Source organism: Salmo salar, chromosome ssa14 (assembly GCF_905237065.1).
Source record: "Salmo salar chromosome ssa14, Ssal_v3.1, whole genome shotgun sequence".
NCBI classification, from domain to species: domain Eukaryota; kingdom Metazoa; phylum Chordata; class Actinopteri; order Salmoniformes; family Salmonidae; genus Salmo; species Salmo salar.
This window is the reverse complement of record NC_059455.1, coordinates 35,250,323-35,276,543: the sequence shown is the minus strand read 5'-3', so window position 1 is coordinate 35,276,543 and position 26,221 is coordinate 35,250,323. Positions and strand designations below refer to the sequence as shown.

Below are 26,221 nucleotides of genomic sequence, written 5' to 3'. Positions count from 1 at the left end.
ATTCCTTTCGGACCTTGTAGTCATGGCAGATAATAATGTCTCCGGACGTACTCACTGCCACAGTCATACTCTGGACCTAGTTTTGTCCCGTTGTCACGATTCCCACCGACGGTGGCGCCCCCTCCTGCTCGGGTGGCGCTCGGCGGTCGTCGTCACCGGCCTATTAGCTGCCACTGTTTCCCTTTTTTGTTTTCCCCCCCTGTTTGTGATTGTGTGCATCTGCTCTTAATGGGGGTGATTAGCGGGGCTATTAGTGTTAGCTGGTCCGCTTCTTCATTGTGCGGGATTATTTTCCTGTTGTGCTTGGGGTTACGCTGGTGCGTTTGTTATTTGCGCCGCATGTTATTTCCCCTGTGTTTGGGACTCATTATTTTGTGTGCGCATTATTTCGCTGTTTGGGGTGGCTTGTGTGTGCTCGCCTGTTGCAACTATTTAAAGCCACTACCCTGTGCTCGCTGCTTCCTGCGTTTGATTCCTCACTACGACGCCCGAGCCTTACACCCGTGGAATAAATATTGTGGATCTTAATGTTGTTCCTCCTAATCCTGGACTATCCGACCACCGTTTTATTATGTTTGCAATCGCAACAAATAATCTGCTCAAACCCCAACCAAGGATCACCAAAATCTGCGCTATAAATTCTCTGACAACCCAAAGATTCCTAAATAGACTTCCAGACTCCCTCCACCTACCCAAGGATGTCAGAGTACAAAAATCAGTTAACCACCTAACTGAGGAAAAAATGTAACCTTGCGTAATACCCTAGATGCAGTCGCACCACTAAAAACAAAAAACACTTTTCATAAGAAACTAGCTCCCTGGTATACAGAAAATACCTGAGCCCTGAAGCAAGCTTCCAGAAAATTGGAACGTAAATGGCGCTACACCAAAAAGTCTTCCAATTAGCTTGGAAAGACAATACCGTGCAGTATCGAAGAGCCCTCACTGCTGCTCGATCATCCTATTTTTCCAACTTAATTGAGGAGAATGAGAACAATCCAACATTTATTTTTGATACTGTCGCAAAGCTAACTAAAAAGCAGCATTCCCCAAGAGAGGATGGCTTTCACTTCAGCAGTGATAAATTCATGAACTTCTTTGAAGAAAAGATCATGATCATTAGAAAGCAAATTACGGACTCCTCTTTAAATCTGTGTATTTCTCCAAAGCTCAGTTGTCCTGATTCTGCACAACACTGCCAGGACCTAGTTTTTTAATACTATATCTCTTGACACATAGATGAAAATAATCCCGGCCTCTAAACCTTCAAGTTGCATTCTGGACCCTATTCCAAACAAACTACTGAAAGAGCTGCTTCCTGTGCTCCGCCCTCCTATGTTGAACATAATAAATGGCTCTCTATCCACCGGATGTGTACCAAACTCACTAAAAGTGGCAGTAATAAAGCCTCTCTTGAAAAAGCCAAACCTTGACCCAGAAAATATAAATAACTATGGGCCTATATCAAATCTCCCATTCCTCTCAAAAAAATTTGAAAAAGCTGTTGCGCAGCAACTCACTGCCTTCCTGAAGACAAGCAATGTATATGAAATGCTTCAGTCTGGTTTTAGACCCCATCATAGCACTGAGACTGCACTCGTGAAGGTGGTAAATTACCTTTTAATGGCATCAGACCAAGGCTCTGCATCTGTCCTCGTGCTCCTAGACCTTAGTACTGTTTTTGATACCATCGATCACCACAATCTTTTGGAGAGATTGGAAACCCAAATTGTTCTATACGGACAAGTTCTGGCCTGGTTTAGATCATATCTGTGAGGAAGATATCAGTTTGTCTCTGTGGATGGTTTGTCCTCTGACAAATCAACTGTAAATTTCGGTGTTCCTCAAGGCTACATTTTAGGACCCCTAGTGTTTTCACTATATATTTTGCCTCTTGGTGATGTCATTCAGAAACATAATGTTACTGTGTACTGCTATGTGGATGATACACAGCTGTACATTCCGATGAAACATGGTGAAGCCCCAAAATTGCCCTCCCCGGAAGCCTGTGTTTCCGACATAAAGAAGTGGATAGCGGGAAATGTTTTACTTTTAAACTTGGACAAAACAAGGATGCTAGTTCTAGGTCCCAAGAAACAAAGAGATCTTCTGTTGGATCTGACAGTTAATCTCAATGATTGTACAGTCGTCTCAAATAAAACTGTGAAGGACCTTGGCGTTACTCTGGACCCTGATCTCTCTTTTGACAAACATGTCAAGACTGTTTCAAGGACAGCTTTTTCCATCTACATAACATTGCAAAAATCTGAAACTTTCTGTCCAAACATTATGCAGAAAAATGTATCCATGCTTTTGTCACTTCTAGATTAGACTACTGCAATGCTCTACTTTCCGGCTACCCGGATAAAGCACTAAATAAACTTCAGTTAGTGCTAAACACGGCTGCTAGAATCTTGACTAGAACCAAAACATTTGATCATATTGCTCCAGTGCTAGCCTCTCTACACTGGCTTCCTGTTAAGGCTAGGGCTGATTTCAAGGTTTTAGTGCTAACCTACAAGGCATTACATGGGCTTGCTCCTACCTATTATTCCGATTTGGTCCTGCCGTACATACCTACACATACACTACGGTCACAAGACGCAGGCCTCCTTATTGTCCCTAGAATTTCTAAGCAAACAGCTGGAGGCAGGGCTTTCTCCTATAGAGCTCCATTTTTATGGAATGGTCAGCCTATCCATTTGAGAGACGCAGATTCGGTCTCGAACTTTAAGTCTTTATTGAAGACTCATCTCTTTAGTAGGTCCTATGATTGAGTGTAGTCTGGCCCAGGGGTGTGAAGGTGAACGGAAAGGCACTGGAGTGTCAAACCGCCCTTGCTGTCTCTCCCTAGCCGGTTCCCCTCTCCACTGGGATTCTCTGCCTCTAACCCTATTATGGGGTCTGAGTCACTGGCTTACTGGTGCTCTTCCATGCCGTCCCTAGGAGGGGTGCATCACTTGATTGGGGGTTTTCCGGGTTGGCGCCCCCCTCGGGTTCGTGCCGTGGGGGAGATCTTTGTGGGCTATACTCAGCCTTCTCTCAGGGTAGTTGGTTGGTGGTTTGAAGATATCCCTCTAGTGGTGTGGGGGCTGTGGTTTGGCAAAGTGGGTGGGGTTATATCCTGCCTTGTTGGCCCTGTCCGGGGATGTCGTCGGACAGGGCAACAGTGTCTCCCGACACCTCCTGTCTCACCCTCCAGTATTTATGCTGCAATAGTTTATGTGTCAGGGGGCTAGGATCAGTCTGTTATATCTGGAGTATTTCTCCTGTCTTATCCAGTGTCCTGTGTGAATCGAAGTATGCTCCCTCTAACTCTCTCTCTCTCTGTCTTTCTCTCTCTCTTTAGCTCTTTCTCTTTTCTCTCTTCTCTCGGAGGACCTGAGCCACAGGACCATGCCTCAGGACTACCTGGGCTGATGACTCCTTGCTGTCCCCAGTCCACCCCAGTCCACCTGCTGCTGCTCCAGTTTCAACGGTTCTGCCTGCGGCTATGGAACCCTGACCTGTTCACCGGACGTGCTATCTTGTCCCGGACCTGCTGTTTTCGACTCTCTCTCTCTACCGCACCTGCTGTCTCTAACTCTGAATGATCGGCTATGAAAAGCCAATTGACATTTACTCCTGAGGTGTTGACCCGTTGCACCCTCTACAACCACTGTGATTAACGTTTGAACATCTTGGCCACGTATTGTTATAATCTCCACCCAGCACAGCCAGAAGAGGACTGGCCACCCCTCAGAGCCTGGTTCCTCTCTAGGTTTCTACCTAGGTTCCCGCCTTTCTAGGGAGTTTTTCCTAGCCACCGTGCTTCTACATCTGCATTGCTTGCTGTTTGGGGTTTTAGGCTGGGTTTCTGTATAGCATTTTGTGACATCGGCTGATGTAAAAAGGGCTTTATAAATACATTTGATTGATTGCGAGGATGAACCAGGAGCTGGGGAGGTTCCTGAGGAGCCACTGCCAGGACCGGCAGGGACAGTGGGCCCGATTCCTTCCCTGGGCGGAGTATGCCCAGAAATTGTTACGTCACTCCTCAACCGGGCTGACTCCCTTCCAGTGTGTTCTGGGTTATCAGCCGGCCCTGGACCCCGGGCCAGACCGAAGCTCCTGCAGTGGATGAGTGTTTCAGGCACGCATAAGTGTGGAGTGATGCCCATGTAAGACTCCAGCACGCCATCCACCGTCAGAAGGAGCAGGCGGATCGCCACCACAGGGAGGCTCCCGTGTTCCATCCTGGTGATCACGGCTGGCTCTCCACCAGGAACCTCCCACTCCACCTGCCCTGCAAGAAGCTGAGCCCCCAGTTTGTGGGGCCGTTCAAGGTTCTCCGGAGGGTCAACGAGGTGACATATAGATTACAGCTCCCCAGTGACTACCGTATCTCACCTTCCTTTCATGTCTCCCTTCTCAGGCCGGTGGTTCCTGGTCCCCTGGCTGAGGCTGTCCCCCACGACACCCCTCCGCATCCCCTGGATGTCAAAGGTGGTCCTGCCTATACCGTCAGATCCCTACTGGACTCCTGACATCATGGGGGTCGGCTCCAGTACCTAGTGGACTGGGAGGGTTATGGTCCAGAGGAGCGGTGTTGGGTTCCGGTGGAGGACATTCTGGATCCCAACATCATCCAGGATTTCCACCTTCGCAGCCCATTTCCACCTTCGCAGCCCATTCTGGATCCCAACAGCATCCGTGATTTCCACCTTCGCAGACCGGCCCCTCCTCACCCTCGGGGCCATCCCCCTAGCCGGCGTCCCCCTGCGGCTGGAGTCGCGCGTCTACTCCAGCTCCTCTCCTCTCTACTCTGTATTCTATCAGGATTCCATTTCACACTGTCTCTGTTAGAATCTGAAAGCCACATTACAGAACATGTGATGACAACAGACGTTACATTCATAATTATCACCAGGCTGAGATGCTGGCTCCACCAGTAGATAACATAGACATCCAGTACAGCGCTTGGCACAGACTGTCTGCCACCAGGGAACTGTGGCATTAACCATGTTTAATGTACAACAATCAATGTTTAGGGTTAGGGTTATTTATAGCATCGTAATCTGCGTGTGTGTGTGTGTGTGTGTGTGTGTGTGTGTGTGTGTGTGTGTGTGTGTGTGTGTGTGTGTGTGTGTGTGTGTGTGTGCGTGTGCGTGTGTCCGTGTGTCCGTGTGTCCGTGTGCGTGTGTCCATGTCTCTCTGTGTCTGTTGGCTAAGACCTTGAACTGCAGTATACAAGCTCTGGGAGTCTATATAGTATTCATCATGCTCCTCCATCAGAGTTCTCTCTATCCATAATCATGTCTCTAATAAGGAGAAGCAAAACATCATGTTCCCATTGATCTTCAGTGTGTTCCAGCTAAGCCTGTAGCCTGTAGCCTGTAGCTTGTACTGGGCCAGAGCCGGAAGATTTAACATTCATAAGAGCATTAAGATGTACAAGAGCATTATCCATGTATGTACATCGCTGATACACTCTGATACAAATTACGCACACACACATACCCATACCCATGCACACACACACACACCGGTACGCACACAAACACAATTGGTGTTCTGGGAGGACTCCAAGTGTCAGCAATATCATATGGCGTGTGTGTGGTCTGGCTGTGTTCCCTCATAGAGCTCAATACAATCTGCAGGCATAAATACCTGCTCCTCAGAGCATGTTTGCACTAATGACTTACAATGCTGGCCATCTGTACCGCTGGACATTCAGCTCAGTTCATGCATCTTGTCCTTGCACGTTCTGTATCAATTTGGGCAATTTTTCATCTATTGTACATCATGTACTATAAGGCCTGCCTGAAGTGCCCAAATGAAGCATTTCCTAATAGTTAGATGGCTACTTACAGACTTCTCTCTGTCGGAGAGGGCCCCATGCCTGGCTGTCTGTACAGCTGGATATAAAACGTGAAGCAATTTGGCCTAAGCGTTTATAAAATAGGATCTGCAGACAGTGAGACATTTCCTACAGAGCGGGGCTTTTTTCCCCATCTATCTTTTTCTCGCAGTGCTGTCTGACAGCCCGCAGCACTCACACAGGATCATTACTATTCATTTACTCAGCAGACTGGCCACACTGACTTAAACAGTAGCCATCTACACACAGCAGCGTATACAACACACTACTCTAAGGCTAAGTAGAGGGAGAGCTTGAGTACGCTCATGTCTAGTCAACGTGACCTAACCCACATCCACAGTAAGTCTCTGAAAACCAAAGGAGCAGGATGAATAAGGCTACACGATTGCTATAATGAATTATCAGAGTGAAGGGGGAGAAATATAGCCGCTGTTAGTGTTTTGAGGTGGTAAATGTAATAGTGAATATCTATGCTTGTAAGATGTAAATCAACCAGATTGCAATATCATTCTACTGGACCTACTGGAATGCTGGCCACGAGAGAGTGGACATTGACAGGTCCGGACCTGGAGTGAAATGAGATAAAACTTTGACTACATTCATTCTCATGAAGATGTCAATTCCCATTGGTGTGTGAATTGGTGCTAGTTATGACTGGTCCCAGGGGCCTGTATGGTTCAAGAGCTTTAGTTGAGCCTCAGTGCCTCATTGATTAATAAAGGTCTTCATGGGGATTGGAAGGCACCAGAGTAGACTGGGCTGATGTAAATCAATTCCAATTGTAGGTTTATTTCACATACAATACAAACCCGCAGCTCCTAAGGACAATGAAATAGTACCACTGGTATATATAAAGTGAATACAGGTTAGGGTTGAATTAGGACAGTTGAGTACAGGGGTCTCCAACTGTGTTCCTGGGGAGCTACAGTGCATTGGAAAGTACTCAGACCCCTTGACCTTTTCAACATTTTGTTACATTACAGCCTTATTCTAAAATGGATTAAAAAGAGGTTGTCTACACATAAATCCTCATAATGACCCAATAAAACAGTTTATTTTATATTTTTTGCAAATTTATAAAAAATAAAATCTGGAGGAAACCTGGCACCATCCCTACGGTGAAGCATGGTGGTGGCATGCTGTCGGGATGTTTTTCAGCAGCAGGGACTGGGAGACTAATCAGGATCGAGGGAAAGATAAACAGAGCAAAGTACAGTGGTTGCTCCACTAAATGTTTTGCGATTATGCTGCGGGATTTAGAGGTAATTTGGGGTTTAGTACGGTACCCTGCATCACCACTTCAATGCTCCAGACCAGCGCAAGGGGGAGTTAGATCACTGATTATGCTTTTGGGTCCTACTGTGTCTCTAACTGACAATGAATGGGCGACATAAACCTAAATAGAAATGATAATTGTGCACGACTTCAGTATTACTTACTAAAACTGTTGTTACACTAAGGTTTTTATTATTTCATTTTATTAGGATAGTTTTGCTCTTACTGAACTACTTACTGTAGGACACTCCCGACCAGTCACGTTATACAGTGCCTGAGTGTCGCAACGGTCTAAGATACTGCATAGCAGTGTAAGCTGTGTTGCTACAGATGCTGGTTCAATACCTGTGCTGCCCTCGACTGGGAGACCCATGAGATGATTGCAGGTTTTTGGTTTCTCTCTAAAAACAGAAATAAACAATTCTAAATAACAAACTGGCTATATTTACAAATTAGTAACAATGTCTCACCCCATGTTCAAGAATGACCTTTTTCTCGCTCATTTTACGTTATTTGAAAACAAAATCATCTCCAAAATATTGTTATTTTCTAAGCAAAGCTATTATTATTATTATTATTATTAGTTTAGAATGATATAAAAGCCACTTGGATATTCTCACAGATATATTATTAACCCTGTTATTAGCAGGACAATATATATTGGTCATGTTGGTCATGGCTCCCGAGTGGCGCACAATGGGATTGGCTTGCAGTTCTCCAGCTGTATCCACTGAAAGCGTGTGAGGTTCAAAGCACGAGGGCAGGGGGCACGGGATAGGCCGCAGAGCCACGCACAGAAGACCGACCTATCCCATGGGGAAGGGAGGACGAGGAAGGTGGAGGCAGGGTGGACCCCCACCCCGCCGGCAACACTTTAAGGGGAATTGCACTAATAATGGCACTGACTAGGGAAACGTTCCCATTGTTCTGTTCTTAGTGCCAGTCTACACGTTCAAACTAAAACAATGTAACTAATAATGGCATCTTTATGCTTTCATAAATAAAATAATGCTAAAAATACTCTTTCAAAATGCCGATGTTTATTTAGTTATGGATCCATAACGAATTACTATGGGAATAAATTTCACTGAATTACAGAAATATCCTCCAATTCTCTATATGTAATTATTGGCTGAGAATCACGTCATATTTCTCGATATACTGTAGGCCTACCGTACGCGACATGAGTCTCACTAGTGTTGGGTAATGTGCTGTTAAAAGTGGTGTAGGTCTTATTTATTTAAAGAGCATATTGAAGTTAGAAGCAATAGTCTACAACTATTTTAGCACCATTTCGCGCTGCTCTGAGACAAGCATGGGGACTGGTCTTGATAAATCAATTAGATTTTTATTTTCACTGAATCTCCGTTTGGGTATTGGTTAGACTAGAATTAGAAAATTAAGGTGTAGAAATGTTATGCTCTTAGTGTAACCTTTATTTAACTGGGCAAGTCAATTAAGAACAAATTCTTATTTACAAGGACCGCCAACTCCTTCCTCCCTGTTGGGGAATTGAACCCCGGTGTCCCGCATTCCTGCATGACACAGAGATTCTTTAGCTAAATAGCCCTATACTGTACTCCCGACCGTCACGTTGTACAGAGCCATATTTTCCGTTCCATCCTAACGGAGACGCAGAGGGCTTTTCATTTTTCTTGGAATAGAAACACCATAACATTAACCAAATTAATTAAGCAAGTACCAGTCAAAAGTTTGGACACATCTACTCATTCCAGGGTTTTTCTTTATTTTTACTATTTTCTACATCGTAGAATAATAGTGAAGACATCCCAACAATGAAATAACACACTTTTTTACCTTAATTTAACTAGGTAAGTCAGTTAAAAACAAATTCTTATTTTCAATGATGGCCTAGGGAGAGTGGGTTAATTGCCTTGTTCAGGGGCAGAACGACAAAATTTTACCTTGTCAGCTCGGAGATTTGATCTTGTAACCTTTCGGTTACAAGGCCAACGCTCTAACCACTAGTCTACCTGCCACCCCATGGAATTAGTTAGGAACAAATTCTTATTTACAAGGACATCCTACTCCTTCCTCCCCGTCGTTGAATTGAACCCCCGTCTCCCACGTGCCTGCATTCTCTAGTACAGCCACTACTGAAGGCTATCAAATGCTTCCCAAAGATGCCCACTGGTGTTCAAACTAGCACTAACTAGCATTAATGGTACCAGTGGTTCACACTTAAATAATGTGCCATAGAATTCTGCGACACCATGCAAGCTGCGCCTCAGTACGCTGCAACTTTTAAAGAACGAACCACTGTACAGAGAGATCTAATGCCAACCTGCTCCAGACCACTCAGGACCTCAGACTGGGGGAGAATGTTAATCTTCCAACAGGACAACAACCCTAAGCACACAGCCAACAACGCAGGAGTGGCATCGGGACAAGTCTCTGACTGTCCTTCAGTGGCCCAGCCAGAGCCCGGACTTGAACCCGATCTAACATCTCTGGAGAGACCTGAAAATAGCTGTGCAGCAACGCTCCCCATCCAACCTGAAAGAGCTAGAGAGGATCTGCAGAGAAGAATGGGAGAAACTCCCCAAATACAGGTGTGCCAAGCTCGTAACTTCATACCCAAGAAGACCCGAGGCTGTAATCGCTGCCAAAGTTGCTTCAACAAAGTATTGCGTAAAGGGTCTGAATACTTACATAAATGTGATATTGCAGGTTTTTATTTTTAATACATTTGCAAAAAATTCTAAAAATCTGTTTTTGCTTTGACATTATGAGGTATTGTGTATAGATTGATGAGAAAAAACAACAACAATTTAATCAATTTTAGAATAAGGCTGTAACATAACAAAATGTGGAAAAAGTCAAGGAGTTTGGATACTTTCCCAATAGACTGTATACTGTTTATGGTGCAGTAAACCTGATGGACCATGGTTATTTGGATCATGTTTGCCAGTTATAGGGTTCAGAGTTGGAGTTGAAGACCCCTGGTACAGAATAAGACACAAAAAAATGCTTCATAGAACTAATGAACAAGTTAATAATGTTTCCTCTTACCCTTCCGATGAGCACAGGTTCCGGCCCGCTGTACTCCTCAATTACAAAGAACTGGTTCCAGATCCAACTCCTTCTGCTGCGGGACCGAGTCCCCTCCCCCTCCGTCTGACCAGGCCCCTCTTCCTCCTCCTCATCTGACTCCGCCTCTTGGAACACCAGGCCCCAGCCATTACCGGGCTCGGACTCGACTGTCATCACCCCACTGGCTGCCTTGTCCTGGCCGACCCCCCAGTATGGGTCTGGGCGGAGTTTGAGGACATGGCTGCTGTTGACGAACTCTGTAGCGCCAACTACAGGGTCTTGAGTGGCACTTGGACTCAGGATCTTGAGTCGTGGTCCGGCTGTGTGAAGAAGACTCTCCTCGAAACCTTGAGTCCCCTTTCCCTGGGGCTGCAGGGTGAACACTGAGGGATGGCCAGCATCTGTCTGAGAAGGAACGTTTGAGGGGAGATGCTTGGTCGTGGCTGGAGGGTCAGTCTGACTGTTGGTCACCTCCCTCTCAATGTTGAGACTGACCTCATTCATAGGCAGTGACAGAGGGTGAGAGATGTGCTTGTTCGTCCAGGTGTCTGTGCTATCTGAACCCCTCATCTCAGAGTTGTCCTTTCCCACATCAGAATCTGGAGTGCCTACACTTAAAGTGTGAACAGCCTCTTCTGGATTGAAATCAGGATTTGTGACTGGGCTTACATGTGGCAGAGCAGTTTGGTTATCCAATGTGAAATGGTTTTGAGTGACAGCCATATCTTGCTTCGGTAATTTCAGGGCCTCCAACTGGCTGCGATCCACATCAATCAAATCTCTCTTTCTGCTTCGGCTGTTCTTGCTCTGAATCTGTGAGTTCACAATCCTCACCAGGTTCTCTTTTGACAGTAGTTTCAGGATACCGTAGCTGCCGGTTGGGTTTAAGTTTCTTGTTGAATTCTTAGTGAGTCCTCTGCCTGGCAGCCCCGTGGTGTGAACGCTCAGATCTGGTCTGACTCTGGATCGGGGAAGGGATTTGAATCTGGTTTTATTGGAGTGCATGTCTAGCCTGTGGTGGACTAAGAATACTTTCTCCATCCTCCCTGTCTTGGTGGGATTTTCAGCGTTTTTGGTGCTGTTCCTACTCTTTCTAAGCCCTTTCTCCTGGATGGCTTCCCTATCATTGAGTGACACAGACAGAGTTGACTCCCCTTTTTTGACAGGGTCTTCTTCCAAGTCTAACACGGGATTAGGTTTAAAAGTCTCCCTCTCCTTATTAGCTGTTATGGCTGCATGATTCTGGGGTATTTTGGAGCCACTATCAACCCCCTGGTCATGACCAATCAAGTTTCTATGAGTCACCATTGGCATCGCGTTTGAATCCACACTTGAATCCCATTGGTCGGCTACTCTGTTCTCCCCTAACTTCAGCAAGTAAGCCCCGCCGACCCCTCTTCTCCTGACGATCTTAGTGGCTGAACTTTCTCTCATAAGCCCCTCCCACAGACATAGGGAGACCAATAGGAGCAGATTCCTGGTAATCATCTTGTCTTGTGGTGAGATGAGCTAATTTGAGTGACACTTGCTGTGAGGAAGTACTTGTTTTCTGGTTGTCTTCATTCTCTCCTCTATTTCTCTTTCCTTGTATCACCCTCTCACTCTTCCATTACGTGTCCTTCACACTAAGCTGGAGGGCAGGTGCCCTTCCCACGAAAAATCTCTATCTATTCACGGCTCCTCTCTGCTGTTTTCCCGTCTTGCAGAACGTCTCATTCAGTGTTCCACGGAGGGTTGAACAACCTGAGAGAAAAGATAAAGATAATTAAGTTAAAACTTCAATGCTAATTAAAAGCGGAGCAACACAGCAAGGTAAGTAGGAGAACTCACAGATGAACAAGCAGGACAGATCCACTAACAGAGCGGCAATCACATTTACACAAGCACTGGTGCGTTGCATGGTGAAGTCAGATAGCTGTTGTTACACTCTGTGACCGTAGTGTTCAGTAGGTCGTACTGTGTTGTCACTCGCAATACTGATCCATGCTCTTATTTGTGTGTACTTTCTTGTAGTATTTGGAGTTACTTTGTGAGTTGTGAAGTGTTTTGGTTTAACTATGTGCTGTCTTGTCTTGTGCAGTGTAGTGTGTTGGTGTGTAACGTTTGAGCAGTGTTGTGTTACAGACAGGCCCTGTCAGTACAGTCATTGGGGCATGGCTGAGGTCTGAATATTCCCAAAAGATTCCTCCTTCACCCTTTGTCCTTCTCCCTCCCCCTTTTGCACTCTTTCCTTACTTCACTCTCTCCATTTAAACAACTCGTTTTCTTAGAAAAAACCTTGCACTACCCCTCCACCTCCTCCTCTTCCTTGTCTTTTTCTCTTCCCACCTCTCCCACTCACCACCTCTCTCTATCTCAGCCTATCTATCCATGGCTGTCTCACCACCTCTCTCTATCTTTCCATGGCTGTCTCACCACCTCTCTCTATCTCAGCCTATCTATCCATGGCTGTCTCACCACCTCTCTCTATCTCAGCCTATCTATCCATGGATGTCTCACCACCTCTCTCCATCTCAGCCTATCTATCCATGGATGTCTCACCACCTCTCCCTATCTCAGCCTATCTATCCATGGCTGTTTCACTATCTTTCTCAGCCTCAGGTTTGTTTTAATATGCTATCCCTTCCTCTGCTCGTCTTTCATCTCCTTTCCTCCTTCCGTGTCAATCATGGTGCTGTCGTAGCGTCACTCACCCTCTATGCTCTCCGTAACTCCAATCAATCAGCCAATCCCTTCCCGTTGACGGCCCAGTGACATTGAAAATGACAGGTGACAGCCATATTGATGACACACGATACCGCTATAAAACCTATACAGTACTCATATATCAAGTGGAACATTTACTGACTAAAGTACCACAACACACATTTCCAGGGTAACGTTAAACCGGTCGAATATGGACGTGTGGTTGGATGAGGGGTTCATTACTGGTGTCAATTTGTGATGTTGTGTCAGAGACTGTGTTTTCCCAGTGATTTAACAGGGTCAGTGCAGTCCTTCAGCTGATCCAGGTAAGTACCTGGACTGTATTCTGCTGTCGAACAGAGTGGCTTAGACTGGTCTAGAGGGTGTGACTGTGTTTTAATGAGAGGATGATGTAACCTGTAGGACCATACATTGGTAGGGTTGGGAACATGGCAGGTTGATAACAGGTTGCATGTGTTACACATGCTGTGTCTATTGAAATATACCGGTCAATAATTGTCCTCATTCTGCCTCTGGTGACGTGCTTTACATTCCACACGGTATAAGGTAGAGGAGACAGGTTGGTTATCACAATGCTCATAACTACTAATCTGGAGCTTAGAAATTGTATTTTCCTCATCTAAATGTTTTGTGATGTTGACGTGTGAACAACATGGATCTCTACTGAACTAATCTCTAATAAACACATTTCTACATTCAACTAAATTCAGAGCACTGTCCAAGTTTTTAGTTATAAGCATTGAGACAACCAACCTGTGTGACAACCAGTCCTGTCTCCTCTAGGCTTTCTCATCCAGAAACTGATGAGCTTTAGTGTCCCCAGGAGGCTCCTCACTGTGGGGTAAAGGTGATTAAGGGGCATATGGTACGTGGACGGTGGAACACCCCCACATCTTTTAACTTTCCTCTGCTTCCTGCCGTGTTCACCCCCCGGGTGAGTTTCTCACTGAACTGATTAATTGGGGCCATAAATATCTTAATACATTTTTCCCTTCCTTGGGCACCAAACTCAAACGATCTTTTGGTTCGTTAGTATTAGAGGCAGATCTCCACCATCGATCGCAGGGAGCCGCGGTGCAGTGAAGGCTGTCGCCAACTTAACGAGACTGAAAATTCAAATTACGATTCACCTCCATCCGCACTGTCTGTCTCTCCCTTCCTCTCTGGAGCCTCCTCTCTTACACAAATATATTATCACAGCAGTACACCAGGACAGACAGCCTCCCTCCAAAACACAAAAAAAACTAAAACATAGCCATTCTTTCATTATTCAAGACACTGTATACAAAATGTTTTAATACAAATACATTTAAGTAATAATGCCCGAGAAGCCAGTGTTTGGAGGATATATTGACACAGGTGTTGTTAGGCCCGAGACAATGTCGAGTGCCGGCAAACCGTGCCAATATATCCTCCAAACACCGGCTTCGAGGGCATTATCACTTTTATACAACGGATAACCAACGTATTCAAATAATGATTGACATATTTTCATGAACATTATTTTGATGAATTTAGTCATACTATTTCATCCTTTCTGAAGATATAGTCACGACACAAATCTAGGGTTGCTACCCAAGCCGGCTGGTCGTTCGTTCCATCGGTTTCGTTGCCAGAGACGCGACCCAGTCGTTCAGTCTTTTTGTTCTGTATCTATGGACGTGACCCAGTCGTTCATTCTAAATGTTCTATTGCCATACTGGCTGGCAGCGTTCTTATCCCTTGCTTGATAGCTAGCCAACTACGGCTAACTTACAGTCACGTCAAAAGTGCAGCCAGAATAACAGCAAAGTAGCTGCATTTGTATAAGCATCTTTTCTAGTGACATTTACTTATATACATCCATAACAATGAGCTAATGAAGCGCGATTTCACCTGGCAGAGAAAATGTGCTCTCTCATCAAGACACTGTTGTTAGAGTGCTAGCCAACAACACAGCTAACATAATCAATTCAAACTGAAGCTGGAAAGACTGCAAACTAGCTGCACTTTGTTTCGTTTTACCTTTTTTTCAATTTACATTTCTTTGTATGTATCCATATAAATTATGCCAGGTGATTCATGATTTTGACTGGCTGAGAATCGCTGCCTGCCTGTCTCGGACACGTTCATTACTATGGGACAGCTGATCTCCACTATAAAAAGTATCGAGACATTATCCCACATTTATTTTAGACGAGGGGTCTATAGCTGGGTTAAAGGTCAGATGGGACTATAGCTGTTTGTCTAAAAGAAATGTGAGGAGATGTCTAGATCATTTTTAATTGTGGTGATCAAGTTTATAAATTGCCTGGCTGGACTGATGAGTCAGGGGATTGCGCAGTCAGATGGAACAAAGTAAATAGGCATTTCAACGTCAAAGATTTAGCAGGTAATAACTGGAATGCGGTTTTTACCAATAAGCATTCAGGATTAGACCCGTTGTATAAAACGCATACAAACACACTATCTCAACTCACAGACACACACACACGCATACTGTTATACTGCACGCAAGCAATGTTACAGTACACAAAAACACAAATACAACCTCTTCATGACACTAATGTGTGTGTTTTTCTGTTGAACTGTTCCTGGTAAAAAGCTCAGGGGACCGCCTCCGGACCCACAGAAGTCAAAAAGAAGAAAAATAAAATGTTCCCTTCTAAGGAAGGCAGTGAAAGAACAGTCGCCCTTAGAATTATGCATGGACAAAGAACAGAGAGAAGAGGCAGCCACAAACAGAACCGGTCCGTCTTGGGAGACCCTCACTACGTTTTAATAGCGTAAAGCCATTGAACACACAGCCCAGTCCTCGTCTTGAACCGCAGCAGACACAGTTGAAGTTGGAAGTTTACATTCACCTTAGCCAAATACATTTAAACTCAGTTTTTCACAATTCCTGACATTTAATCCTAGTAAAAATGCCCTGTCGTAGGTCAGTTAGGATCACCACATTATTTTAACAATTTGAAATGTCAGAATAACAGTAGAGAGGGATTTATTTCAGCTTTTATTTCTTTCATCACATTCCCAGTCGGTCAGAGGTTTACATACACTCAATTAGTATTTGGTAGCATTGCCTTTAAATTGATTAACTTGGGTCAAAGTTTTGGGTAGCCTTCCTCAAGCTTTCCACAATAAGTTGGGTGAATTTTGGCCCATTCTTCCTGACAGAGCTGGTGCAACTGAGTCAGGTTTGTAGGCCTCCTTGCTCGCACATGCTTTTTCAGTTCAGCCCACAAATGTTCTATAGGATTGAGGTCAGTGCTTGTGATGGCCACTCCAATACCTTGACTTTGTTGTCCTTAAGCCATTTTGTCACACCTTTGGAAGTATGCTTGGGGTCATTGTTCATTTGGAAGACCCATTTGCGACCAAGCTTTAATTCCTGACTGATGTCTTGAGATGTTGCGTCAATATATCCACATAATTTTCCATACTCATGATGCCATCTATTTTGTGAAGTGCACCAGTCCCTCCTGCAGCAAAGCACCCCCACAACATGATGCTGCCAACCCCGTGCTTCACGGTTGGGATGGTGTTCTTCGGCTTGCAAGCGTCCCCATTTTTCCTCCAAACACAACGATGGTCATTATGGCCAAACAGTTCTATTTTTGTTTCATCAGACCAGAGGACAATTCTCCAAAAAGTACCCATTTTTCCCCATGTGCAGTTGCAAAACGTGGTCTGGCTTTTTTATGGCAGTTCTGGAGTGGTGGCTTCTTCCTTGCTGAGTGGCCTTGCTGAGTGGCCTTTCAGGTTATGTCGATATAGGACTCGTTTTACTGTGGATATAGATACTTAGGTACGTGTTTCCTCCAGCATTTTCACAAGGTCCTTTGCTGCTGTTTTGGGATTTATTTGCACTTCTCGCACCAAAGTACGTTCATCTCTAGGGGATAGAACGCGTCTCCTTCCTGAGCGGTATGACGGCTGCGTGGTACCATGGTGTTTATACCTGTGTACTATTGTTTGTACAGATGAACGTGGTACCTTCAGGTGTTTGGAAATTGCTCCCAAGGGTGAACCAGACTTGTGGAGGTATACAATTTATTTCTGAGGTCTTGGCTGATTTCTTTGGAGGCACTGAGTTTGAAGGTAGGCCTTGAAATACATCCACAGGTACACCTCCAATTGACTCAAATGATGTTAATTAGCCTATCAGAAGCTTCTAAAACCATGACATAATTTTCTGGAATTATCCAAGCTGTTTAAAGGCACAGTCAACTTAGTGTATGTAAACTTCTGACCCACTGGAATTGTGACACAGTGAATTATAAGTGAAATAATCTCTCTGTAAACAATTGCTGGAAAAATTACTTGTGTCATGCACAAAGTAGATGTCCTAACCGACATGCCAAAACTATAGTTTGTTAACAAGAAATTTGTGGAGTGAGTGAAAAACAAGTTTTAATGACTCCAAGCTAAGTATGTAAACTTCCGACTTCAACTGTATCAGCAGACCTGGAGGATGAGTAGTCATTCCTCCTCGCTTCTCCTCACTGAAGACGTTTAGGATAAATCAGATGGAATTCATACATCCACACACTAACTGAGTCTGGGCTACAGGTGAAACCTGTCACAAAACAATAAAGTAAGCGGTGAGCAATACGGCTGCATGGGCATTGGGCACCAGTCACCTGCCATTCCCTGCCAGGCCTGAAGAGGTACATACCCTGAGATGGGAGGGTCTGTCAGCACAGAAAGACAGAGAACAAACAAAAGGAGAGAACCAGGAAGCGCGGTGTAATCCTTGTTTTAGTGCAGAAGGATAAGTCCACTTCAGGGCCGCTCCCTTCTAAGAGCTTAGAATAAAAAAGGATCATTGTAACACAAAGACAAACAGGGCCTAATGATCCACAGGGTGCCAGATCAGTCAGAGTGGTTTGTAGCTAGATTAAACCTCAGTGGTCTATAGCTGGGTTAAAGGTCAGAGGGGTCTATAGCTGGGTTAAAGGTCAGAGGGGTCTATAGCTGGGTTAAAGGTCAGAGTGTTCTGGGTTCAAGTGAAACTGTTTGTGGGAGACGGTATACAGTACAAGGAATAGTGGGTGTGTGTGCGTGTGGGGGGGGGGAGTACAAGCAGCATGTTGTTAATGCACCAGAGAATGTGTCTACCAATCATCACAATGTAATCATAATTTCCTCAAGGGAAAATATCATTCATTCACCATCCATTCCTTCACTACTACATCCCAATGGCACAATCAAAAAACGACCAATCTGATCACTATGAATTGAACATGTTTAGCGCTGAGTGTGTAAGTATAGGGATATACTACTACTACTATAACCCTGACCCCTCTTGGCATTCACATCCACTCAAGTGTTAAATCATTCATAGACTGATTCCCTCCCTGCACTGCCCAAGTTCATTCTCACTGGAAACCATCAGAGAGCTATGTTTTTAACAGAAAAGAGGGTATTTGCAAGGTAGAACGTGCTACCAAGCTTTTACCGTGCATATACCTCTATACACAGATGGCGACTAACAAGCATTACACCTGAATATCATACCTTAACACACTCCTACATTTCAATAGCAAAAGTGGTGTTATCAAGCTTTAGTAATCTGTATGACTAGAGTTCTATGTTTCTAACACGGAGAGAAAATATGTATTTTGCACAGTAGAATGTGCTACCAAGCTTTTACCAAGCATTATACACAAACACTGAGTGACAAGCATTTCAACTGGGCATCATATCTTAACACACTCCTGACTTTCAATAACAAAAGTTGCTTCACTAAGCACAGGCACAATGATAACCTAAGGTCAGAGGGTGTTTTTGGAACAGACAGCTCTGCTGGTCTGTGTAAAGGTCTCCTGGGTAGAAATGCTCCACATGGACACAGAGGTGTGTTGAGTCACTCAGTCTGCAGAGGCACTTAGAGAAAACCACCTTATGCCCATCAAAATGGCCTTTCTTGCTCTTCTGCCTGGCTGACTTCCTACATCAAAAAGCTATCTGATCTTCTCAAGACGCTGCCTGACATTTTAGAGAACGTCCCCCGGAATCCATGAACACTCTCCCTGCAGCGAAGTGTTGTGCGTGCGTGGGTGTGTGTGCGTGTGTGGGTGTGCGTGTGTGGGTGTGCGTGTGTGGGTGTGCGTGTGTGGGTGTGCGTGCGAGCAGCATGTTGCTAATGCACCAGAGAATGTGTCGAACAATCCCCGCGATGCATCTCCAACCCATTACGTCCCATCTATAACACACACACAGACAGGGAGACACACACAGACACACACACACGTTTTGACTTTGAAACACATGTACATTAATAGAAAAGGAACATTTCCAAGATGAATAAACACTTAAATGCCCAAGTTTGGAATGAGAATATCTCCCTCACATACAGACATGAGACGACACTAAACAAAGAGACGACGACAAGGCTACAGCCGTGAAGGAGACAATATTATTGCTTCTCTTTAATCGCTCCGAACGCTCAAATACATTTTTGGTAGAACTCACTTCCATTAAAACCCCTAAACGCTTATCTCTACAGGCAGCACAGTGAAATGTTTTCTGACGCCTGATCCAGATCGATAGTCTTCCGCCACTGTTCAATAGAAAGTTTCTTCAAGAACTCCCTCAGCTACGTCTTTTTGATTGTTAAACAGTGGTGGTTTGTAACATACTAATGTGTTGCTACTCTGACATGGGGTCAAATGAGCCTTGTGGTTATGTTTGATATCACTCTGTACTTGTCGTGTGTGATGTTACATCAATCTAGACCAGAGCATGATATGAATTGTATATCATGTAGTAAGCTTTGAGGTCTATGTAGGGCCTTCGTTGGTACTTGTTTTAAAAGTGTAACAACTGATGTATAATGTATAATTAGTTTTGTGGTGGTCAGTAGGCTATAGTAGGCCTGGAGGGTCGTGGTGTTGTCATACTATATTACTGTAGCACTATGTTATTTTATTTGCATGGTAATGTTGAGTTGAGCTAGTTTTCTGTTGTGTTTCAGGCCCTGGAGCCTCTCTCTTTCTCTCTGCTGCCACACTTTTTAATCCCCTTTTGGAGTCACAAAGTCCCAGGCTTATTAGCATACATCTCCCCTCCTCTTCCGCTTTATTTTGCTGGTGACAGTTATTTTTGTAATTTTAATGACTTTGCCCCAATCTCAAATCATTTTGTTTTTGTATGGGTCAGTTTGTTTATTTATTTTCTCTTTCTTTTTGCGGAGGGAGCGGTTAAGTATCTTCTTTGTGCTGTCTGCCAGCCAGGTAGCTTTGTGGGGCCTCTCTACTGTATGTAATATGGAGGAGTGTGTGTGTGTATGTGCACTGTGTGCCAACAGATAGGCAACCAAGGAGAGAGAGTCATTTAGCAGACGCTCTAGCTAACATTTAAAATGTAATGTGACAATGATGAATGAACTTTGTTCAGTGTGTTCTACTTCACGTTCCTCTGTGGCTTGGATTGGGTTTTGTTTTAGTTGTTGAATTCGATTTTATATTGGGTTTTTAGTTCAGAGTTGTGGGGCTGAATGTCAGAGTAGATTTCCAAGTTGCGTTTTCTCAGTGTTGTGTTACTTTGATACTGTGAACCATCAGATCCTCCTCTCCACCCTCTCAGAGTTGGGCATCTCCGGCGCGGCCCACGCTTGGATTGCGTCCTACCTGACAGGTCGCTCCTACCAGGTGGCGTGGCGAGAATCTGTCTCCGCACCATGCGCTCTCACCACTGGTGTCCCCCAGGGCTCTGTTCTAGGCCCTCTCCTATTCTCGCTATACACCAAGTCACTTGGCTCTGTCATATCCTCACATGGTCTCTCCTATCATTGCTATGCAGACGACACACAATTAATCTTCTCCTTTCCCCCTTCTGATAACCAGGCGGCGAATCGCGTCTCTGCATGTCTGTCAGACATATCAGTGTGGATGACGGATCACCAGCTCAAGCTGAACCTCGGCAAGACGGAGCTGCTCTTCCTCCCGGGGAAGGACTGCCCGTTCCATGATCTCGCCATCACGGTTGACAACTCCCTTGTGTCCTCCTCCCAGAGTGCTAAGAACCTTGGCGTGATCCTGGACAACACCCTGTCGTTCTCCACTAACATCAAGGCGGTGACCCGATCCTGTAGGTTCATGCTCTACAACATTCGCAGAGTACGACCCTGCCTCACACAGGAAGCGGCGCAGGTCCTAATCCAGGCACTTGTCATCTCCCGTCTGGATTACTGCAACTCGCTGTTGGCTGGGCTCCCTGCCTGTGCCATTAAACCCCTACAACTCATCCAGAACGCCGCAGCCCATCTGGTGTTCAACCTTCCCAAGTTCTCTCACGTCACCCCGCTCCTCCGCTCTCTCCACTGGCTTCCAGTTGAAGCTCGCATCCGCTACAAGACCATGGTGATTGCCTACGGAGCTGTGAAGGGAACGGCACCTCCATACCTTCAGGCTCTGATCAGGCCCTACACCCAAACAAGGGCACTGCGTTCATCCACCACTGGCCTGCTGGCCATTCTACCTCTGAGGAAGCACAGTTCCCGCTCAGCCCAGTCAAAACTGTTCGCTGCTCTGGCACCCCAATGGTGGAACAAGCTCCCTCACGACGCCAGGACAGCGGAGTCAATCACCACCTTCCGGAGACACCTGAAACCCCACCTCTTTAAGGAATACCTAGGATAGGATAAAGTAATCCTTCTAACCCCCCCCTTAAAAGATTTAGATGCACTATTGTAAAGTGGTTGTTCCACTGGATATCATAAGGTGAATGCACCATTTTGTAAGTCGCTCTGGATAAGAGCGTCTGCTAAATGACTTAAATGTAAAATGTAAATGTGTTATGTGGAGATTTCTGACATCACAGTTTGTTGGGTGTTGTATTTCAGGGAGTGTTGTCATGCTGGGTGATGCTATGTGGGTTATCTGGCTCGCTTCCAGCAAGCAGCTGTAACTCCGCTCAAGATGTCCAAACACACACACATACTGTACATACACACACACCACCACCAATCCCGCCTCTACCCCGAGGTAACTTGCTCAGCACAGTTGAAATCATCCAACCACACACTGCGAGGGCAGGGGCCAGGGGACAATTGACAAGGGGGCTGAGGGTAGGGTGGGAAGGTCAAAGACCAACGGTAGCCCACGGTCAGCACTTATAGGAGAGCGATCATGACGGTCTAGGCAATGAGGATACTGCAGAGCCGGAGAATCCCCTTTCTGCTAATGTACAGAGCCGCTCTTCTAGAAAGCCCGGTGTTTTTCCATAAAACCGCATCTATCGCCATGGAGAAGCTTACGTTGTAATCCTCCATGACGGATTGAGTCTGCTGCAGTGGCCTCTCTGAGGCTCCCCTCTGATACAAAGTTGTGAGTGTGTGTGTGTGTGTGTGTGGCAGTATAACCCTTTCCCTAATATTGGGCCCAGGTCTAAGCTTGGGGATTGACCTGGAGTTGGAGACAATAAGAGGGAGCACATGAATGGGTGTAGAGCTGGATGATGTGGATAAACATCCATATCTGAATGAATGCCATAACAATAAATAGAATGATACATTAATAATAATGTGCACAAGTTTTTTTTATTTTTATGATCCTTTAACCACTACTACCAATTTGATGGTTGTCGCATTGAATTGGGTCATTAACAATCACCCATATTAGCAACTTATTTCATTTCAGACTTCACATTTCTCTAGTATAGGCTACTTATCGTAATGAACAATATCAGCAAAATGCCTGCGATTACGGTATGGTCGGTGTCGATAAATTTGAAATTATCGTCCCAGCTCTAAAAGGATGTCTGTGTTTGGGCATGGTGAAGAGGAGAGGACAAGAGAAGGGTCAGTCGTTTCTTGGCGTAGGTAGGTGTTGAAATGTCCACTATCTGACTGGACGTGTGTGTGTGTGTGTGTGTGTGTGTGTGTGTGTGTGTGTGTGTGTGTGTGTGTGTGTGTGTGTGTGTGTGTGTGTGTGTGTGTGTGTGTGTGTGTGTGCATTCTCTGGACTGGAGGATAGTATTAGACTGAGAGGGTGGGGAGGTCTGAAGCTGTAGAGGACCTGGGTACTATAGCTCTGTTATTATCTCCACCCAGCAGACAAGCCAGGATTACTGCACGCTCATGTAAATGGCTACTAATATAAGAACATTACTCTCACGTACCACTACTATTAAGACTCCTCTGAGACAGGGACTCCTCTGAGACAGGGACATTACTCTCACTGACCACTACCATTAAGACTCCTCTGAGACAGGGACATTACTCTCACGGACCACTACCATTAAGACTCCTCTGAGACAGGGACATTACTCTCACTGACCACTACTATTAAGACTCCTCTGAGACAGGGACTCCTCTGAGACAGGGACATTACTCTCACGGACCACTACTATTAAGACTCCTCTGAGACAGGGACATTACTCTCACAGACCACTACTATTAAGACTCCTCTGAGACAGGGACTCCTCTGAGACAGGGACATTACTCTCACGGACCACTACTATTAAGACTCCTCTGAGACAGGGACTCCTCTGAGACAGGGACATTACTCTCACGGACCACTACTATTAAGACTCCTCTGAGACAGGGACATTACTCTCACGGACCACTACCATTAAGACTCCTCTGAGACAGGGACATCACTCTCACGGACCACTACTATTAAGACTCCTCTGAGACAGGGACTCCTCTGAGACAGGGACATTACTCTCACGGACCACTACTATTAAGACTCCTCTGAGACAGGGACATTACTCTCACGGACCACTACCATTAAGACTCCTCTGAGACAGGGACATTACTCTCACTGACCACTACTATTAAGACTCCTCTGAGACAGGGACTCCTCTGAGACAGGGACATTACTCTCACGGACCACTACTATTAAGACTCCTCTGAGACAGGGACATTACTCTCACAGACCACTACTATTAAGACTCCTCTGAGACAGGGACTCCTCTGAGACAGGGACATTACTCTCACGGACCACTACTATTAAGACTCCTCTGAGACAGGGACTCCTCTGAGACAGGGACATTACTCTCACGGACCACTACTATTAAGACTCCTCTGAGACAGGGACATTACTCTCACGGACCACTACCATTAAGACTCCTCTGAGACAGGGACATTACTCTCACTGACCACTACTATTAAGACTCCTCTGAGACAGGGACTCCTCTGAGACAGGGACTTACTCTCACGGACCACTACTATTAAGACTCCTCTGAGACAGGGACATCACTCTCACGGACCACTACTATTAAGACTCCTCTGAGACAGGGACTCCTCTGAGACAGGGACATTACTCTCACGGACCACTACTATTAAGACTCCTCTGAGACAGGGACATTACTCTCACTGACCACTACTATTAAGACTCCTCTGAGACAGGGACTCCTCTGAGACAGGGACATTACTCTCACGGACCACTACTATTAAGACTCCTCTGAGACAGGGACATCACTCTCACGGACCACTACTATTAAGACTCCTCTGAGACAGGGACTCCTCTGAGACAGGGACATTACTCTCACGGACCACTACTATTAAGACTCCTCTGAGACAGGGACATTACTCTCACGGACCACTACCATTAAGACTCCTCTGAGACAGGGACATTACTCTCACTGACCACTACTATTAAGACTCCTCTGAGACAGGGACTCCTCTGAGACAGGGACATTACTCTCACGGACCACTACTATTAAGACTCCTCTGAGACAGGGACATTACTCTCACAGACCACTACTATTAAGACTCCTCTGAGACAGGGACATTACTCTCACTGACCACTACTATTAAGACTCCTCTGAGACAGGGACTCCTCTGAGACAGGGACATTACTCTCACGGACCACTACTATTAAGACTCCTCTGAGACAGGGACATCACTCTCACGGACCACTACTATTAAGACTCCTCTGAGACAGGGACTCCTCTGAGACAGGGACATTACTCTCACGGACCACTACTATTAAGACTCCTCTGAGACAGGGACATTACTCTCACGGACCACTACCATTAAGACTCCTCTGAGACAGGGACATTACTCTCACTGACCACTACTATTAAGACTCCTCTGAGACAGGGACTCCTCTGAGACAGGGACATTACTCTCACGGACCACTACTATTAAGACTCCTCTGAGACAGGGACATTACTCTCACAGACCACTACTATTAAGACTCCTCTGAGACAGGGACTCCTCTGAGACAGCTTTTCTCTCCTTCTTTTGATCCATCCATCCCTTTATCACTCCAATTCTGTCTCTTTCACAGACACACATTCTGTATCTTCCATTCTCTCCCTTCCTAACTCCATTCTCCCTTTTTCTCCCCCCCTCTGTCTCTCTATCCCTCTCAGGGTATTAGGCATTCAAAGATATCTCGCTGGCTGGCATGTGGTAGAAGTTATCAGTCCATCTCTCCCTCCCTCTATCTCTCTAATCTTCCTTAATCTTCCAGGCCAGAGTGAAGTGAGAATTCGTTTCTCACTCTCTCTCATCAATCTCTTGCACTCTCTCCTCCCTTCCTCCATCTCCCTCTTTCTCTTCTTGTCCCCCTCCCTCATTTAATCTCTCCCGATTCTTTCTCCTCATCTTTCTCGCTCATTCCAGGATTCAACCTGCTTTCTCGTCTCCATTTACTTCTTCTCTCTTTCCCCCTATTCTCTCAACATCTCTCTCTCTCCCTATTCCTCCCCCTCTCCTTCTCTCCCATCTCCACCCCTCCTTCTCTCTATCAGTCTCTCTCTCTTCTTCCATCTCTTTCTCCCTGCAGAGTTGGTCAGTGTGTTAACCCAGTCGGTTAACCCTGCAGTGTGTCCTTCTCTGTCACCCATTCACATCCGCTGTGTGGCCCCAGCCAGTCAGAGGGTAAAGACATGATGACTTCCATCCACTCACCATTGTGAATCACTGCACAGGAACAAAAGCACTAGGAAGGGCTAACCTGTCCTCAAAACAAACCCTCTGTTGCCAGGCTACCAGGGAGCAGTGATGAAAGAGAATGAACAGAATAATAATAGAAGTCCTAACCAGATAATGTCCACTACAGAGGGCCTTTAGACGACAGAGACACACACACAGGAAATACTGTTTTTTACAATATGCCAGGCTCTCCAACTTAAACCTGTCACTGTATTGGACAATTGTAACACGGCACTGTTTTATCAGACTTTGACTCCAATTTAATTGCTTTTAATAGAAAAAAAACCATAAATCACAGGTTCACTGATAATGTTTACGCTGTACGTCAAGGACAGGTGTAGTTTTGAGTCATTATCCACTGACGACGTGTCCAAGGAGGAACAGCTTGCAGGAGGTGTTGGTTTTAACACCGTTAACACTTCCTACACAGCATAAATACTCTCCGAGCATGGTTT

The 26,221-nt window shown here is 45.4% G+C and overlaps 1 protein-coding gene across 1 annotated transcript in view; it reads right to left on the bottom strand.

The window, feature by feature from the left end:
• LOC106569478 (uncharacterized) overlaps positions 1–26,221 on the bottom strand; it is a 199,875-nt gene that overhangs the window by 114,456 nt on the left and 59,198 nt on the right. Inside the window, exon 2 of the mRNA XM_014140868.2 lies at positions 10,169–11,932. Within this exon, the coding sequence (XP_013996343.2) occupies positions 10,169–11,677 (1,509 nt within the window). The 5' untranslated portion in view covers positions 11,678–11,932. The remainder of the gene's footprint in view (positions 1–10,168; positions 11,933–26,221) is intronic.